The sequence below is a fragment of the Camelus bactrianus genome, chromosome 6 (genome assembly GCF_048773025.1).
Source record: "Camelus bactrianus isolate YW-2024 breed Bactrian camel chromosome 6, ASM4877302v1, whole genome shotgun sequence".
In the NCBI taxonomy this organism is placed as follows: Eukaryota; Metazoa; Chordata; class Mammalia; order Artiodactyla; family Camelidae; genus Camelus; species Camelus bactrianus.
Genome location: NC_133544.1, coordinates 88,721,308 through 88,739,178, shown reverse-complemented (window position 1 = coordinate 88,739,178; position 17,871 = coordinate 88,721,308). Strand labels below are relative to the sequence as shown.

The following is a 17,871-nucleotide window of genomic DNA, read 5'->3' as shown; positions in this document are numbered from 1 at the left end:
GCTTCACTTTTTTCCAAGTATCTTGGGAGTGGTAGATAATTCTTCCCAATAAAAGAACTTATTCTAACTTTATTTTATTAGGCTTATTTTCCTGATATTTACCTTACATCACTTATTCTAAAATGGCAATTATAGATTAATAATTTTTAAAATATTTTAATCTATGCATTTTTGTAGGACTAAGGCAAGCCCTTTCAGTAGGCAAAATCTGCATTAAATTCCTTACTACTGCCCTTAAATATATTTAGATGGGAATGAGAGAAAAGAAGGTTAAAATGATAGGATTCAGGCTTAAACCTACAAGCTTTTTCAAAGAGAGAATTATTTAGTCCTCTGATTTGTTCATTAATTAAGAAGTAAAAATAATCACAAAACAATTAGTGTAAAATGTGGTTTTTACAGATTTGACAAGCAATCTTTTATTTCTATGTCCTTGACAAGCAATCACTTATTTCTATGTCCATAATTTTATGTTGTCTCCATTGGATTAGACCAAAAACAGTGTTTATCTGTATTGTGTATTGTAGTTAGCTTCAATGGCAGTGTATTAATTCATTTTAAAATTGTATGCCTTTTATGTGATTCAACACTAGGCAGTGGAAGCCAGTTAGGTTTTTTTGGGGGGGGTGGTAATCTTAAACACTTTAGTACTTACTTGATTTAGGCATTTTGTAGGAATATTAATGTGTACATTGTACATATGGTTTTCTTCAAGTAAATTGAAAAGTCGTAGTAATTTGAAATCTAATCACTTACAGAGTTTTTTCAGGAGGCAGTTAGAAAAATAACATTCCTGACCTGGGCAGTGACTTAGTCCCCTTGTAGCTTTAGTAGGCGCTGACTGGAATGCTTTTTGATTACGAGGTGGTTACCATTATGCTGATCTGGTTGACCTTTAATGATTACATAAATATAGCATTTCTTCCAAAATCAGTATTTTAAAAAATAACTCTAATCTTTTATTGCTAACATTAGGCTTATTCATCACATATACTATAGGTAAGGAGTCAAGAGAATGTTAAATGGCCATATAGTAAATATTCAGGCTTCCAGGGCCATTCTTTGTTTCCTAACTACTTTCCTTGGCTCTTTTAGTGGGAAGATAGCTGTGAACAATATGTGAATGAATGGGGATGGCTGTCTCCCTGCAAATTTTATTTACTAAAACAGGTCATGGGCTTGATTTGTCCACAGGTTATAGTTTGCCACCCCTGATATAGATAATAATTGAAAAGATGAAAATAGCTGGTCCCAGTATTTTTTTTTAAATCATTTTTTAGAAGCGAAATGCAAACTCTCATGAACTGAATTTGTTAAGCTGTGGCTCCACTAGTTAGTCCTCCCTCCTACATGATATTTTACTGTAGTAATCTTCATCAGGAAATTGTTCCCTGAGCAGGCGTTTTTGTTTTTTTTTTTTTTAAACCATCTGTCTTAGTCTGTTTGGGCTGCTCTAACAGGGTACCATAGACAGGTGGCTTACACAACAGATATTAATTTCTCACAGTTCTGGAGTCCAGGATCAAGGTGCTGGCAGATTGTGTGTCTGGTGAGGGCACATTTCCTGGTTCATGAATGGCTGTCTTCTAGCTGCGTACTCACATGGCAGAGGGGCAAGGGAACGTTCTCTGGCTTCTTTTATAAGGCCACTAATCCCATTCATGAGGGCTCTGCGTAATCACTTCCCAAAAGCCCCACCTCCATTACCATCACTTTGGGGTCAGGATTCAATATACGAATATGAGGGGGATGTAAACATTCAGTCCACTGCACCGTCAGATATATGACAGGTACAGGGCCACAGAGCTGAAAGTTACGTCTTCTGTCCCCTCCCCATGTAATGGGGAGACCTGCCAATTATCAATGACATCACAGTGTGACAATGTTACAATGATGTACAGACTCTGAAGACAGGGGAAAAACTCAGTCTAGTGAGGTGGCAACCAAGGTCAGGGGAAAGTGTTAGCTAAGGAGGCTTTCTAGCTGAGGAGGTTCTTGAGCTGAGTCTTACAGTGAATAGAAATGTCCTTGGTAAATAAAAGGCACGGTGAGGCATAAAACGGTGGCACTTTGAAGAGTAAGAGTAGTTTGGAATGGTTGGATAGTAGAATGTTAGTGAGGACGTGTTGGGAGATGGGTCACGAGTCATAGGTGTCTCCTCATGCTGTCTAAAGAGTTTAAGTTTTATCATTAATGTGATGGAAGATCACTAATTTTTTTTTTGAAGTATGGACTGTTATTTTGCTTTTCAGTATTGCAGCTTTTCACTCGAGGGTATATGCACACCATACACACATACATCTCTCTTTTTCCTTTCCCAGGTTTGCAAACAAGAAGTAATATGATGAGGTTTGTAGTTCAGAAAGATCTCTGGAGGCAGTTTGATTGGAGGAGGCTCAGAATGGAGGCAGGGGAGCCAGTCAGAGACCATATTAGTTTTCTCTTGCTGCACAACAAATTACCATAAAATTAGCAGCTTAAAGCAACAGACTTATTATCTGTGTGGGTCCGGAGTCAGGTAACAGCGTGGCTGGGTCCTCTGTTCAGGGTCTCACAAGGCTGAAATCAAGGAGTCAGCTTCCTTCTGGAAGATCTTGGGAAGAATCCCCTCCCAAGCTCATTTCATGTTGTCGGCAGAATTCAGTTCGTTGCAGTTGTAGGACCGAGACCCGTTTCCTTGATCTGTCAGCTGGGCGGCTGCCCTCTGTTCCTAGAGCCACTCACGTTCCTGGTCATGTGGCTCTCTCCATCTTCAGACGAGCAGCTGCACTCTGAACTCTGGCGTAGGGTCTCTGACCAACAAGATTAGGTCAGGCCCACCCAGATAAACTTTCTTCTAAAAGTCACGTGTGGCTTATAACAAAACCTAATCTTGGATGTGAAGTCTATCATATTCGTAGTCCTGGGGATTATATGGGGCTATATACCAGAGGGCGGGTGATCTTGGGGACCATCTTAGAATTTGTCTACTACGGAGACAGGCGGTTACCCTGATAGCAGTGGTGAGGGCCTAAACGAAAAATGAGGGCAGATATAAGGGGGTAGAGACCAGCGGCTGGTGGGTGATTTAATATGGAAGAGAAGGGACTACAAGATGACTTACTGGTTTTTAACCTGAGTATTTCAGGGGAAAGATGATTTGTTTTGTTTTTGTTTTGAACTTAGTTTGTCATAGCTTTGAGATATCAAAGTAGAGATGCCTCTGTAGTCAGGGAGACATACAGATACAGACAGGTATAGGTGTAGATAACTGGGGTTTGGATAAAGACCTGGAGCTGAGACCTTAGACACCACCCTGAGAGAATATGTTGAACAGAAGACCAAGATTTGAGCTCTGGCCAACGGTGCAGGAGGAAGAAAATGAAGGAGATGTAAGGTGGCAGGAGAACAATAATGCTGTTGGAACAATCAAGAGTAGAGTTTTACCTTTAATGAAAAAGAATATGAAAACGAATATATGCGTGTATGAGCATGGCTGGGACATTGTGCTGCGCACCAGAAGCTGACACGTTGTAACTGACTGTACTTCTTCAATTTGGAAAAAAAAAAAAGAATAGTTTTAAGACAGTCTGAATGGTGAATTGCCTTTGACAAGTGATTTGTAATAGTTACCTTCAACTCGCAGCTCTGCCATCTGATTCTCTGCTAGGCAGGAGGCAGGGGGAGTGGAGTCCACTTCCTGGAAGCTGTTTGGAAGGTGTAAGGGTGCAAGCGCGTAGTCTGGGGATGGGGACGCTGAACTTCCTACAGGGCACAGCACAGCCCCAAACATGCCCAAAGTTTCAGCAGCAGGGTGCAGATAAATAGAGTGCCAGACGTCTGTATCAGCCCCCACTCCCCACTGGTCCCAAGTTCATTCAACTCTACCTTCCAAACATCTAGAATCTAGCTCTTCTTTTCACAGCCGCTGCCTTAATTGAGGCTCTCACTGTTTCCTGATTGGACTGTTACAATCAGTCCTACCTTGAATTGTCTACGCCCATCGCTCCTCCATTGGCCACAGCTCACTTTATCCTGTCATCTCCCATTGTCTGTAGATTATTAGGTTAATGTCAAAATTTCTTAAAAGCTCCCCATCCCCCTGCAAAAAAAAAAAAAAAAAAAAAAAAAAAAAAAAAAAAGCAAGCCTTTAAAGATCTGATACTAAGCTAATTTTCTCACCTCTGTATATATCTGGTACTCCAGCCACAGACTTCCACATTCCTGAAATAAATCTTCCCCCTTTTATAACCCTATATACATTAATGCACTGTTCCCTTTGTCTGGAGTGTTACTTCCCTTTCCCACCTAGAGACCTTGTTCTTTCAAGAATCAATTCTTAACGCCACCTACTTCAGCAGCACAGTCAGCCCCTCTCTCCTGGGCTGCAAAAGAGTTTCCTGCACCCACTGCCATGGTGCTTACCTGACTGCAGCAGCATTTATCTACAAGTTTGTCCCCCTTCCAGCCTGTGAGCACCTCTCAAGCAGAGACCCTGTTTTCTTTGTTGCTTATGAAAAATTCTCCTTTCCTAGTTTTGTTTTCTGTAATAGAAACTTTGGAATGAAGTCTAGTTACATCAGTAACTAATCTGGATCCCACACTGGAAAATCAATGTGGATGCCCTTTAAGGGTTCTGTGATTTTTTTTTAATTGCTATTGAGTAAAATGGGATACTCTGTGATACAGTGTTACAGTGTTCAGACCTGATATTTGTTAGTGGGTCTGACGTGACATTTGAGGTCTGTGACATTTCCTGCACACTCTTTCTTGATTAGAAGGTGTACGTGATTGACAGTAAAGAGCAATTAATAATTTTCCAAGTAAAACATTTTCAGGGGTTACTGCCTTTACTGCTTCCCAGGTGAGAGTACAGCCTGTTCCTTATGTGTTTCAAAGAAAATGATTTCAGTTTTCTGGTCAGTTTAAAAAGAAAACATGACACTTCTCTGAATTTTGCAAGACTGGCAGAAGGGGAGTCTTTGGCAGTCTCCTTGTGAGTTGGTAGGTGCCATGTTTGCTCTTTATTTGACTTATCCAGGCTTTTTTTTTAATTTATATGAAGCATACTCTTTGTTAGTGCTAGGTTACGTTGCTTACCGAGCAATACCTATGTCGTCCAGCAGAGAGAAACAATTAGAATAATTAACTCCCTGTCACTACCTGCATGCTTTTGTCTTGTAAAATAGGCGAGTGTTGTGCATAAAGGAAGTTGAAATCCTAGGCCACACGTCCGTAGACTGGCAATACCCGTTTGAGGATTTTGTGCGTTCTCCTAGTGTCGATGGAAATCTGCTCAAAATTTCAGTTGAGGTAAGAAAACGTGACTCACACCTTTAGAGCCAAGAGTTTGTTAAATGAATGGAAACGAATACTTTATGACTCTGTTGTACACTTAACTCTACAAAATGTTTGAAGGATTATTATTATTATATGCTGAAATGTAAGGAAAGATATTTGTTTGTGTACTTTATTTTCTGACAGTGTTTGTGTTGAGTGAAATATCAACTCTGTCCACTGATGCTTCCTTTTTGGTAGAACAAAGCATTAGTAAATAGAAGGGTTTCTAAATTTTCATATGGATACTACTTTGCTATAATCTTAGATACTTCTAAAAAGATTCCCTTTTTTAGACTTTTAAAGAGGCTATTATAAATATTATGTCTGAAACATTCATGTTTAATAATACTTGGCATTTACAGAATTCTTTTACATTCTATAATATATAATATGTTTTCATGTGTTTCCTCTCCATCATTTTCTAAGGAAGAACTTTTTAATTACATAAAAAGTAATTAGCAAAAATGATATCCCATCTTTTGCTTGGTTCTCAGACTCATTTTTCCTTGAAATGTGTAGTTTTTATTATATATAATATAAATTAAATTTCACCCCTTTAAAAAATGTAATTATTCCAAAGATGATAATTTCCATAATACATTTCTTCCTAAACAATAATGACATTATCTCTAATATTGAAAACTGTCTGAAAAACATTTATCATAAAAAACAACAAGTTCGTACTGTGTAGCACAGGGAACTATATTCAGTATCTTGCAGTAATTATGGTTTAAAAGAGTATGAAAATGAATATATGTATGTTCCTATATGACTGAAGCATTGTGCTGTACACCAGAAACTGACACATTGTAAACGTCCATAAAAATAAATTTAAAAATGAAAATTAATAGTTAGAGATGTAACTACTATTGTCCTTTAACTTACATTTACTTTTATTTTTATATAAGTTTACAAATAAAAGAAACTATGATGAAACTATACCATCTTGCACTTCAGCCTTGCCTCCTTGTAGAGCGTCAAAATTTAAAGAGTGCCTTGGTGTGGGAAACACAGTTTTCAGACTATGAAAGACTGTGTCACTGTGCAATATGTGTTACAGATTCCTCAGTTATCACTTTTCTTTCACATCAGTGGTGAGAACTGACTCCATGTATTTTACATTATGTAAGAATTGTGTCTATCAGCCAAGGAAATGAAGGAAGGGTTTTCTGATTTGTCAGATGTGGTGAGTTATCAAGTGGTATTCCTGTAGGCTGTTTATCATCCCCTGCAGAGAGCCATTATTTTATGCAGATAGATACATACTCATCCAATTTCATAAATTCTAACAGCTTGCACATGGAACCACTATCCTTGTACCAGAATGATTTATTTCTTATCTTACCTGAATATGTGTATTTAGTTAGTCTGCTGGTTATAAAATAGAGTTGACATTTAAGCATTCAATTAAAGGTTATAATTTTTTTTTTCTTCCCAGTAATAATTTTTTTTTCTCTCACTGTTTCTTTTGAAACAGAAACAGGGTCTGTTCCACAAAAAGGACAGTGCCAATCAAGGCTATGTTCAGAAAATTTACCTGCAGGATACCATCACGGCAGAGGTAAACAATTTATTTTAAAGAACGTCCCCTCAGTTGTTTGGCTGAAAGATGAAAAAAAAAATCTGACATAATTAATAATACCCATTATTTTTCCAAAAGACCTTCCACTTAGAACTTTGGATGGATATATAAGCTTAAACTAATAGGCCGTGGGCTTAAATCAGGCAGAAGGGTCTTAGCATGACATGTATTGACTGTGTATTCTTTGGACCTGTGTGCAGAGCTCACGTTCTTGACTTTGTACCTTTCTATTCCTGCACATGAGCCTGTCCTTGTCGTTACCGTTCATGGCAAACGTTTTGTTTTCCAGAGAGCGTGTCATGCCATTGAGGATGCGCAGTCAATGAGACAGCAGCAAAAACTGATGAAGCGGTCATCACTGAAACCTCTCAGGCCCCAGATACCATCTTAATCACAGGTCCCAGGGGGCTGCTGCTGGGCGCAAAACCCATCACGGTCTTGTCTGTAAACCACTCCTCTTTATCTTGCTATCTTCAGCTAAAGAGAATTTTTCAAGGAATCCTTTAGTTTTAGAGTTCTTTTCCAGAGTAGTTACTGTTGGATTTTCCTTATTCCCCTTTAGTTTTGACTCTGATTTTGTAGCTGTGTGTATGTGAGCAGTCCCCTTTGATCCTGCCACCCGGATAGGTCAGACTCTTAAAGAAGTACCAGTTTAAACTCAGTGAAACTTCGATTAATGTCAAAATTGCAAAACAAAGGCAGTAGGCTTCTTTTTAATTACAATCCTTACTGAAGAATAAGAAAGGAGCTTAGAAGACTAGTGTTCCCTGAGAGGTTTCAGACAAGTCTTTGGGCAAATGTTGGCTATTTTGTTTAAGGGTAACTTGTTCGATAATTGAAACGATACAACATTTTTGGTAAACCAGGTAATTGACCTAAGAGAAACCACTGAAGGGAGAAATGACATGTTTCCTGTTTTCTTTTCATGAAAACATTGTTTTCTCCTGATAAAAACATGTTTTGCTTAGGTGCTTATTTTTCCTCCTTCAAGACGTGGAAAATCAAGCCTGAAAATATCTACACTGTGTCCTCTCGGAGTTTTGAAACTTGTTTACTTGCTCTTTCAAGGTGAACTTACATGGCACAATTATAATGCGCTGATGCATGAAAATGTTGCACTTTAAGTTTTTCAAGACTCAGAAATATGTAAGGTTCGATATTTTTTTATTTCCAGAAGTTGTTTTTTATAAGTTGAAAGATATTTAAGGGCATCGTAAGCTAAGACTTAATTTTAGTGTATAGCTACGAATGTATTTTAAATACTTAGCAGGAAGAATGAAAAAAATCTCTAGCTGCTTTATATATAAATAAAATAAGGCATCTACCAACACTGTGGAACGTAACTGGTAGCTGTGTCCTCTGAGGGCAGGCCTCTGAGAATCAGTTCAGGACACTTACTTTTGACCTTTTCTGCGTCTCATTTATTCTGGTCAGAGATATACTGCCTATTAAAGTTTTGGGGAAAAGTGCTCAAAAATACTTAATTTCTTTGGCTGAATCTGTAAATTTGCTCATGGTTTTTAACATGGTATTTACCTCAAATCACCAAATTAATGATGAAATGAAATTGTAGACGCACTTGGTTTGCTCTGTTTTTGTTAATGTGTGGTTATGTTTCTACTATCCTTATTCATGCTTTTTTTAAGACTGGCCTTAAAACTTAAAAATATTTTTCTAGTTATTATTTACTGTTGACTCCAAAAAAGAGAGTGAAGTAGCTAATGCCGCAAATATTTGATACCGTACGGTGGTCTTTACCTTTTCAACATCACTTTGTTTTTCTCTGAAGAAAAGTATCATACACAAAACTTGTAATTTAAGCAGAACTTCTGTGTCGGTGGTTAATTGCAGTTTATTCAAGTGTAGTAATATTTTATGGCTTTAAAACTGATCTAATCAGGAATTTGAGGCATCTGATTATATTTTTCATATGAATCACAGCTATTGACAAGGTCCTAAGTATTTAAGAAATTATACTGACGGCATGTACAAAACATTGAACTAAATAAATTAATTCATAGAAACCTATAAATTCATTATCTCAGTTGGCTTAGAAATAAACTTCCAGATATTTGTGCTATTTTTGTTTGATTTAATCCCCTGGGACAGAAGGAATTCATTAGTAAAGTATAATAATGTCTTCTGTGTTTTTTAAAAATGATTTGAGAGTCAATTGCTTGCATATGAGCTACTGAGAGAAATAAAACATTTGGTGTATTGTTTACAGGTGTGAAAACTTTGTGGGTTTGTGTTAAATATTCAATAACATTTGCTTTGACTTTTTTTTTTTTCAGATGCTTTTACGTTTTATGTCTTTCGCTTCTCTTCTTCCATCCTTTAACAGTGAGATGTTAGATTAATAGCTATGGAGAGCTCTGAAAGGTAATAGGCAGGAGACGGCTTTCCTGGGCACGTGGGGCCCCTTTACCACACTGGGGGTCTGTGGCATAGATCTGCGGCACTGGGAGGACACAGAGAACAGATGTGACCCTGGGCCCAGCTGCCACACTGTGAAATTACCACTGCATTTGCACTGAGGCCGTGCCTCCCATGCTTTCTATCAGTCACCAACCTATGGCGGGGATACCGGGGCAGGCCCACTCCTGGGAGACAGGGAGCTCCTCTGACAGCTGACTGGCTCCGAGACTCTTCAGTAGCTTTGCAGAACCTTTCTCAAACTGCACCGCAGCCTAGGAGGCTTTCTCCCAATCTGACTCTGTCTCTGTCTGCCCAGTTCTGTCTCCCACCCCTGCGTGCTCCCCCTGGAAGCTCAGACCACAAGTCTGAAGGCTCCCCCAGTACTGGGTTATCCAATAGGAAGAACGGGCTCACGGTGAGGAATATAGCGAAATAAAAAACGATCGAAAGATTGAAGGAAGAGCACACCAAAGATCCTTAAGGAAAATCTGATCCAGGGTGGACTTCCTTCCGTGTATTTCACGGTTTGGTATTGTTTTTATTTTGAGTTATGTATAACGGAGGACACGGTCTCCTTTTCAGTGCTCTGGGCCTCTAAGTGCATTGATCTGGTGCTGCCTGGATATCTGTGTTTTTAACAGGGCTCCACGTGTATTTCTAAGGTACAGCTTGGACTAAAAAATTAATGCTCTGGCTTTAAAGTAGTCAGACTCTTGAAGAGCTCTGAAATATCAATGCCAGTTAAATTACAGAGTTCCGGTTACTGCCTGCGCTGGGAGAATCATCTTTTTACCGAAGATATTTAAGGGGTAGGAGATTACCTTTATCAAAATGATCTACTCTTGAGGGACAAGGCCTCTTGACTGAGAATCACGGGGAGAAGGATGGCTAATCCTGATGAAAGTGGGTTCTGTGCTGTGTGTGTGTTGACTTTGAAAAGAAATTGAGACTCCCTGCAACAGAGGGGGTGCATTTCTCTTAGTGATTGTGCCTATGGTAGAATTTAGGCTTATTGTTTGTGAATTTATGTTTCAGTTACAAGACTGTATTGTTCAAATACTCAACATCAAGGGTCTCTTTGAACTGAAAAAGCCTTCAGAAGAACTTTTTGTTTTGTTTTTACATATTGCAGGCCTTAGTCCCTTCCTAAAATTCAAAAATTCAAAATGCTCAGAAAACCAAAAGGTTTTTTATAGGTTTGAAGCAAAGACATTTGACAGCAAAATCTGAACTGAACTGACATGAGGCTTTTTGTGGTTTTTATTCTATTTGTATAAACGAGTTTGGCTGTAGCAGAATTAATATCTTTGATCATAAGATGCTGCTCCAGACTTTACTGGAGGTGTACCAGCCATGTGGTATATGAACCGTATTGCCTTTCTAAAATTTGAAAAATTCTGTATGCCTGGACCCAGGGTTTCAGATAAGAAATTGTAGATCTGTCTATCCTCAAAATTATCAATTTATTAAGTTGCCTCCGAATTTTAGAAACATCATAAACTGTCAGAGAAGCCATGAAGAACAACAGAATTTCGTTCCCTCTTCAGACTGTGCCACTGTTTCACTTCAGTTATGCTGACAAATTGTTTTGATAATGTTTTCAAAGTAATTAATGTCAACACATCGGAGACTGAAATGTTGCTGTATGATGGTGCATCATAGAGATTTATGACAACTCCAGAGAAAAACTGATTTCTGCCCCTTGTATATTGATTGAGTAAATATCTGGTGGGTGGAGTTTTTAGAATTGACCTCCAGTGTGAAAATAATTAGAATGGTAATGAAATAAGCCAGCGTGATCTTCTAGGTTGATAGTATCCGCTCAGACAATAGTGAACACTTTCCAAAGAGGATTTACTTGTTTAGTATTATTTTTAACTTGAAGAATGACCAAGTGACTTTTCCAGAGATTGGCTATAATGCTTGAAGTTTCCTAGTGGTGGTTTAAATTCCATGGTAAATAATTTTCATCAAAATAGATTTCACATCTTGGTTTCTGAGTTACATTGTGTGTGTTGTAGAGCACATTTACCTTATACGAGCTTTTCTGCCAGACAAACTGCTCTGCTCCTTTGGCACCTTCTTTTAAGCCTTCCTTTTCTATAGATTGTCTTTTTTATCTTTTCTTTTTAATGGCACCTCTCTAAATATTTTTAAATTCTCTGTAAGTAGATACTGTGCCACGATGGGCACACTGCAGCCTATGCACCAGATAATTTGTTCTTACAAATAGTTTTATGGGAACACAGCTACACCCACTCGCTGCATCGGCGCCGTTCTCACCCTGCAGTGGCAGAGATGGGCAGTGCTGACAGAGGCAGGATGGCCAGCAAAGCTTAAAGTGTTTGCTCTCTGAACCTTTACAGAACAAGTTCATCAACCTCTATATTACACTGTATAATTAATCTCACAGATGGGACAAAACAAGACACTAAATGATTTGCCCAAGATCCTGTGGTGAGGTGGGAGCAGCAATTAGAATCCGACACTTACGAGCTTCTCTTTCTTGTCTCTACATCCTCTTCTTCTTTCTTCCTAGAAGCAACAATAGTTATATCAATTTTGAATGTACACGGCCAGCGTTGGCTTCTTGGATTTCTTTTAGAACCTTATACCCTTATCCTCAAGTGATCTATGTATTTTCTCCTCCTCTATGTTTTAGGTCTGACAGTGGCACAATCACTTCCCATAGGAACACTTGACATCTAAGTGTCTCAGGCCGTTGGTCTGAATTTTTTTTCTCTAGAGAATTCTTACATATGATCTAATGTTATTGTCAGTTTGCTAGCAACCATAGCTTCTGAGGTGTAGAAATCAAGAAATAAAATTTTGGGGTAGGACATAAAACTTTTCTCTATTTCTAATGCACAACCAGAACAAAGAATCAAATACACGATCGTGATGGTCTACCATAATCAAGTCATTAGAAAGTTCTACTGATGTGAGAACTATGAAAAACAAAATGCCCAAGGTACATACTGTATCACAGCTAGCTAGGGCTCACCAGAAGAAATATTTCTTCAGCACAGCAGGTCATATTATAGACTAATAATGTAACAAATGAGCAGTGTTCAAAGACCACAATTTGAGTGGAAGCTGTAACATTTAGGCTTCAGCAGAGGGAGCTGCTGCAAATGAGCTAGGCAAGGACTCATTGGTGGCTTAAACTGAGACGCCACACTTGAGCAGGGCCCCCTCCCTTTCCTGTGGAGTGCTGTCAGATTCTTAACCTACTATGACATTTCTCATCAAATCTTCCTTACTTCATTCAATTCAGGGTGATTCACACTTTCCAAAGTAGTTGGGGGAAAAAGGGAGGAGGGGGCATGAATTAGAGGATTAACAGAGTTAACTTTTTCCTTAAAGACTTTCTGGACTCTGCCTGACATTTGTTGATCAGTAGCCACGTAATGGAAGTAGTAGTTTTTGTTTGTTTGTTTTGTTTTCCCTCTTAAAGCCCAAATAAGGAAGTCACATACCTGAGAGATTCTGGGATAGTTGTAATATCAGTGTGACATTTTAATATATCTGGAATTATTGACCGTAAATACTTTGCAGGAAACAACTACTTGCCCATGTAAAAGTCTCCTGCGGTTAAAGTTTAGCGACCTAGAAAATGCTCCTTTGGAGCTGACCCCAAATGAACAGGGTGGGAATCTTGCCTGACTCTTACCGCAATCCAGATGGTGAATGGGTACTATTGAAAACATTGTTTTGTAAGGGCCATAAAGACTGATTATCCATGACTTAGACTGGTGCATAAGAATATATTGCCCATTCTATTTAAAATTAATGACTCAGTCAATGAATGTTGAATTATAAAGCAGCTCTTTTGGAAGCACCAATAATGCTTACTTTTATGTAAAATGGATTAATTTTCAGTTAGAGTTGTCACTTATTTTTTGGAGAAAATAATTCACTTGGGCTCCTTTGTTTTAGTTGTACTTAAATTCGTAGAATTGTAATAGACTATGGTTGGAAGATCCTTATATTAAGCATAAATCTATTGAACTCAGTCCCAATCCTTTGGGCCGTCAGAATAAGAATGACTTTATATATGGATAAAGCCCAGTTATGACCGCTCTTTCCTTTCCTGGCTGTTGTCCTTGTGAGACGCACCCCCCGCAGCAGCACGCATGTGTTCACAGTTCAGGGAGGAGAAGCACAGGTTTTGTTTTCCACAAGAGAATGCCTGTTCAACTGGGAACTTTTGCTTTTCCAGTTGAAGACTTGCAAACCATTTAACGCCCTCTAGTCACGCATAAATAGGTGAAACCCTTCAACTGTGTAAATGAAAGCCCTCGTTCTAGCTATAAATCCAGTGGCTTTAATTTAAATACTGAATACCGACTCTACCCAGTAACTCGGTTTGCATGTTAAGAGAATTTGGAAGTCCCTTCTGTCACGGATAGTGTAAGCCTTTTGTGGTGGAATCATGGAGTCTAGAAGAAATTACATATACCATCTTCTTGACCTTGAATAAAGCCATCCAACCTTTAATAAATGATTCTTTTAAAATAATGACTTTATGTCAGTGAGAGCCCGTATATGGAAGCACCGAGCAGTAGAATTGAAGGCTGGCCTCAGGTCCTGCCATTTATCCAATAAAGCATGTAAGGCTTTATGTTCTCATCTTTTTCTGCCTAAACCATCCCTGATTAGACATAAGTTCAGGTCATCCTATAATCTTGGTGGCCCTTCCCTTAAGTGCAACCGTTCATCCATGCCTCTTCCAGATGTGGTACCTGATCTGGATGAATGTGGCCAGAGACAACTTAGGGAGAGGGCCACTTGGGCAATCCCATATTTTCTACTGCCTTTCTAATAGTGGTAAGTATCCCAACCTATTAATTACTTTTATAAAATATAAAATATCCCCATTATTGTGCTACTGTTCCTCATGATTCTAATATATTGATCTTATCACTTTTATTTACCCAAGAATATTTTTGAGTTAGCCCTTTTATCACTTTTACAAAAAGTAAGAGTGAATTTGTGTGGTACTGTAAAAATCAAAAGACCCTGTGGAAAAAAAAAATCCCTTTACCTCTCTCAGCCTTTCTTCATTGGAAAGTAAGACCTCTGGACCAGATCTGCCTTTTTGTGACCTGTATGAATTTTACAGATACTGACCACGTGGTGGATTTTATCACTAGTGTGACGTGTGAGATGTGTTACTTGAAGGAATTCTTACTCCTTGTTTCTCACAATATCCCCATAGACATTAAGTATGTATTTTTAATGACTAATGAAGTTTTGATTTGGTTTGGTTTTAAACCACAAAGCCTTTAATAGAAGAAGAAGAGGAAGGGTGAGGTGGTGTTTCTAGCCCGTGGAGCCCCCGGATGGCCTGCGAAGAGGGGTGGCCCCATGTGTGGAGCCAGGCTGTGCTGTGAAAATGGAGTCCTGAGTTTACTTCTCAGAGGCACCCCCTTAGCAGTGCCTTTTATTGTCTGGGGATCCAGGCTGCGTGATGCAGTCACTGCTCACACCAGGCCAGCCTAGGCTCTCCATAGGGTACCGCTGCACTTGACTGAACGTTTATGTTCCATCCCCAAAATTCAGATGTTAAAATTGTAATCCCCAAGGGGATGGTAGTAGGGGTTAGGGCCTTTGGAAGGTAATTATGAGGGTGGGGTCTTCATGAATGAGACTAGTGACCTTATGTAAGAGACTCCAAGAGATCCCTTGCCCTCTTCCACCAGGTGAGGACACAGTGAGGGACGCTATCTTGTCTGTTAAGAAGTGGGCGTTCACCAGACAGCAGATCTACTGACCCCATGGCCTTGGATTTCCCAGACTCCAAAACTGTGAGAAATAGTTTGTTGCGTATAAGTTTATGGTATTTTTGTTTTAGCAGCCCAGATGGACTAAGACAGTCACCCATTCAGAAGAGTACCCTGCTGGTCAGCCCTGTCATCTGAAACTTTGCTGGAGTCCTTGCTTTGGATAAAGGATTGCAAATACTACCCATGTGGATTGATTTGCATGGGTTAATTTACCAAATCACCAAACCAGTAGGATTAAATTACTAAGAAATTAGGAAAAAAAAAAAAAAAAACCAAAAATTCAGTGGATATGCTTAAAAAGGATTAAAAAACAAGATACTATAAAAAAAAAAAAAAAGAGAAAAGGCGAATTAGAGTGAGCACCAAATAGATCTTCTAGAAATGAAAAGTATCATTGAAATAAAAAGTCAATGGACAGCCACAACAGTAAATTAAACAAAGCTAAAGTAAGAATTGGTGAACTGGAAAACAGAACTGACTCAGTACAATTCTTAGAACGCGGCGGAGAAAAAGAGACGGAAAATGTAAAACGGAAGTTAAGCAACACAGAGGACAGGCTGAGAATATCCAATATTTCTAATCTAAGTCCTAGAAGGAGAGAATAGAGAAATGGTTGATGTTTTCAGAATTTAAGAAAGATTTGATTTGATGAATGCAGGAAACAAAGTGAGCCCAGAGCAGGACAAATAAAAGTGAATCCAAACCTACACACATTGGATGGAGACTCTAGTAGTGCAAATACAGAGAGAAACACTGGGAAACAACCAGAAGAAAACAGATTACTGACAAAGGATCAACAGTTATCAGAACTCCCAACAATAGTACCCCGGGGTCAACGGCATATCTGCAAGTTGTTGAGAGAAAACCAACTGTCTGCCTAGTCAATCAGCTAAAGTATTGTTCAAGAGTGAAGGCTAAATAACCCCATTTTCAGGTGGAAAAAAGTTTTCTACTTTCAGAATCTTTTCTGTAAATACTTCTAAAGGATGACCTTCAGGAAAAAGGAAGTTGAACCCAGAAAGAAGGAATAAAATATAAGAAGCAGTGGGAACAAAGAAATTGGCAGACTTTAAATACCATTTTAAATAACCAAAATGCATAAAAATAAGCTTATCAAAACTTTGCAAGACATTTATGGAAAAAATTATAAAACTCTACTGAAAGTTTTAAGTTTTCTTAAATGGAAAGTTGTACAATGTTTATGGATAGTTAAGACTCATTAAAGAGTAACATTCAAACTCATCTATATAAATTCATTGCAGTTATAATCAAGATTCCATTAATTTCTTTGTGCAACTTGAAATGCGGTTCCAGAACATCCACATGGAAGAGCCAAAGGCTAAGGATTATCAAATCAATTTGAGGAATAAGATAAAGTAGAAGCCATGTTTTGTTCTTTCAGATTTTAAAGCTTACTAAAAAACCATAGTAATTAAAAGAATGTAATATTTTTGGAGAAAGAGATAGATAAATGAAGCCAAATAGGCTAATAACAGACCTATGCATATGTGGAAATATGTAATATATTGATAAGAATAGTAAATAAAACCTATATGGTTCTTACTATTTAAGTTCTAGGCACTGTTCTAGGTGTTTTACGTGTTCTAATTCGGTCATCCTCAAAGGCGGCACTAAATTTAAGTCAAGTACAGCAGCATTGCTCATCACAGCCAAGGCTGGAAACAACCCAAGTGTCTATCAGGGGCTGAATGGACAAACACACTGTGGTGTACGCATACAGTGAAGTATGTGCAGCCGCAAAAGAACGCAGTACTGATACACGCTGCGAGATGGATGAACCTCAAAGCGTTACAGTAAGTGAATGAAGCCAGGCACAGGAGGTCACATACATTCTGTATTTTTCCTTTTATGTGAAATATCCAGAACAGGCACATCCACAGAGACAGAAGGCAGATCAGTGGCTGCTAGGGGAGGGGGAAATGGGGTGATTACAGGGGTGTGAGGTGTTGTTCTGCGGTGATAAGAAAAGCTGTGAAACTAGAGAGGTTGTGCTTGTGTTATCCAAAAACTGGGTTTGCCTCTTGCTGGGTGTCAAGCCAAAGGACACAACCAAGCCAAAAATCAGAAGGAAGGATTTATTACTTGCAGCAAGTAAGAACATTGGCGATATCTTCCAAAGCATTATCTCCCGAACAGCAAAATTGGGTAAGTTTTAACTAAGGGCACATGCATATTCGTGAAGGGGCTTGGGCAGAGGAGAGTTCAGCATGGAACTGGGGCAAAGGTCAACAGAATCCAAGCTTTAGTTGACTGAAGTCAGTCCTGAGGGTCAGAAAAGGTCAAAATCATCATCCCACAGGCTCTAGTTGATCTGGTGTTTGAGTGCTGGAGGGGGGTTTAAATTCTGCGAAAGAGCTCAACAAACAGAACTGGGAGTCTTTACAACTGATTTGTTACCTTTGCTATTGTTACTTCGATAGCCTGATAACAGTCATTTGTTCTTTTGTTCCCTTAAGATCATTATTCCTGAGACCTGTTCAAGGTCAAGCATTGTGGCCAAATCCCCAAATGCTTTAGGCAAAAATGGCTTCCCTTACGGCAAAAAGCTATATCTGGTTCTTTTCCTCCCAGGAACTCCTGCCCTGTCTGCTTACACTGTCTGCTTACAGTTGTGCAACTTTGTGAACTTCTAAATGCCACTGGATTGCACATTTTAAAATGGTTGTTAATGTGAATCTCACCTCAAAATCTTTTTCAATCAGCAAAAATAGATCAATAAATATTGCTTGGGAGGTTGATTTA

At 38.8% G+C, this 17,871-nt stretch overlaps 1 protein-coding gene across 1 annotated transcript in view; it reads left to right on the top strand.

The window, feature by feature from the left end:
- VPS13C (vacuolar protein sorting 13 homolog C) overlaps positions 1-9,123 on the top strand; it is a 157,639-nt gene extending 148,516 nt beyond the window's left edge. The window contains exons 81-83 of the mRNA XM_074366228.1: positions 5,169-5,292; positions 6,797-6,880; positions 7,191-9,123. Coding sequence (XP_074222329.1) covers positions 5,169-5,292; positions 6,797-6,880; positions 7,191-7,292 — 310 coding nt within the window. The 3' untranslated portion in view covers positions 7,293-9,123. The remainder of the gene's footprint in view (positions 1-5,168; positions 5,293-6,796; positions 6,881-7,190) is intronic.
- The last annotated feature ends 8,748 nt before the right edge of the window (positions 9,124-17,871 follow it).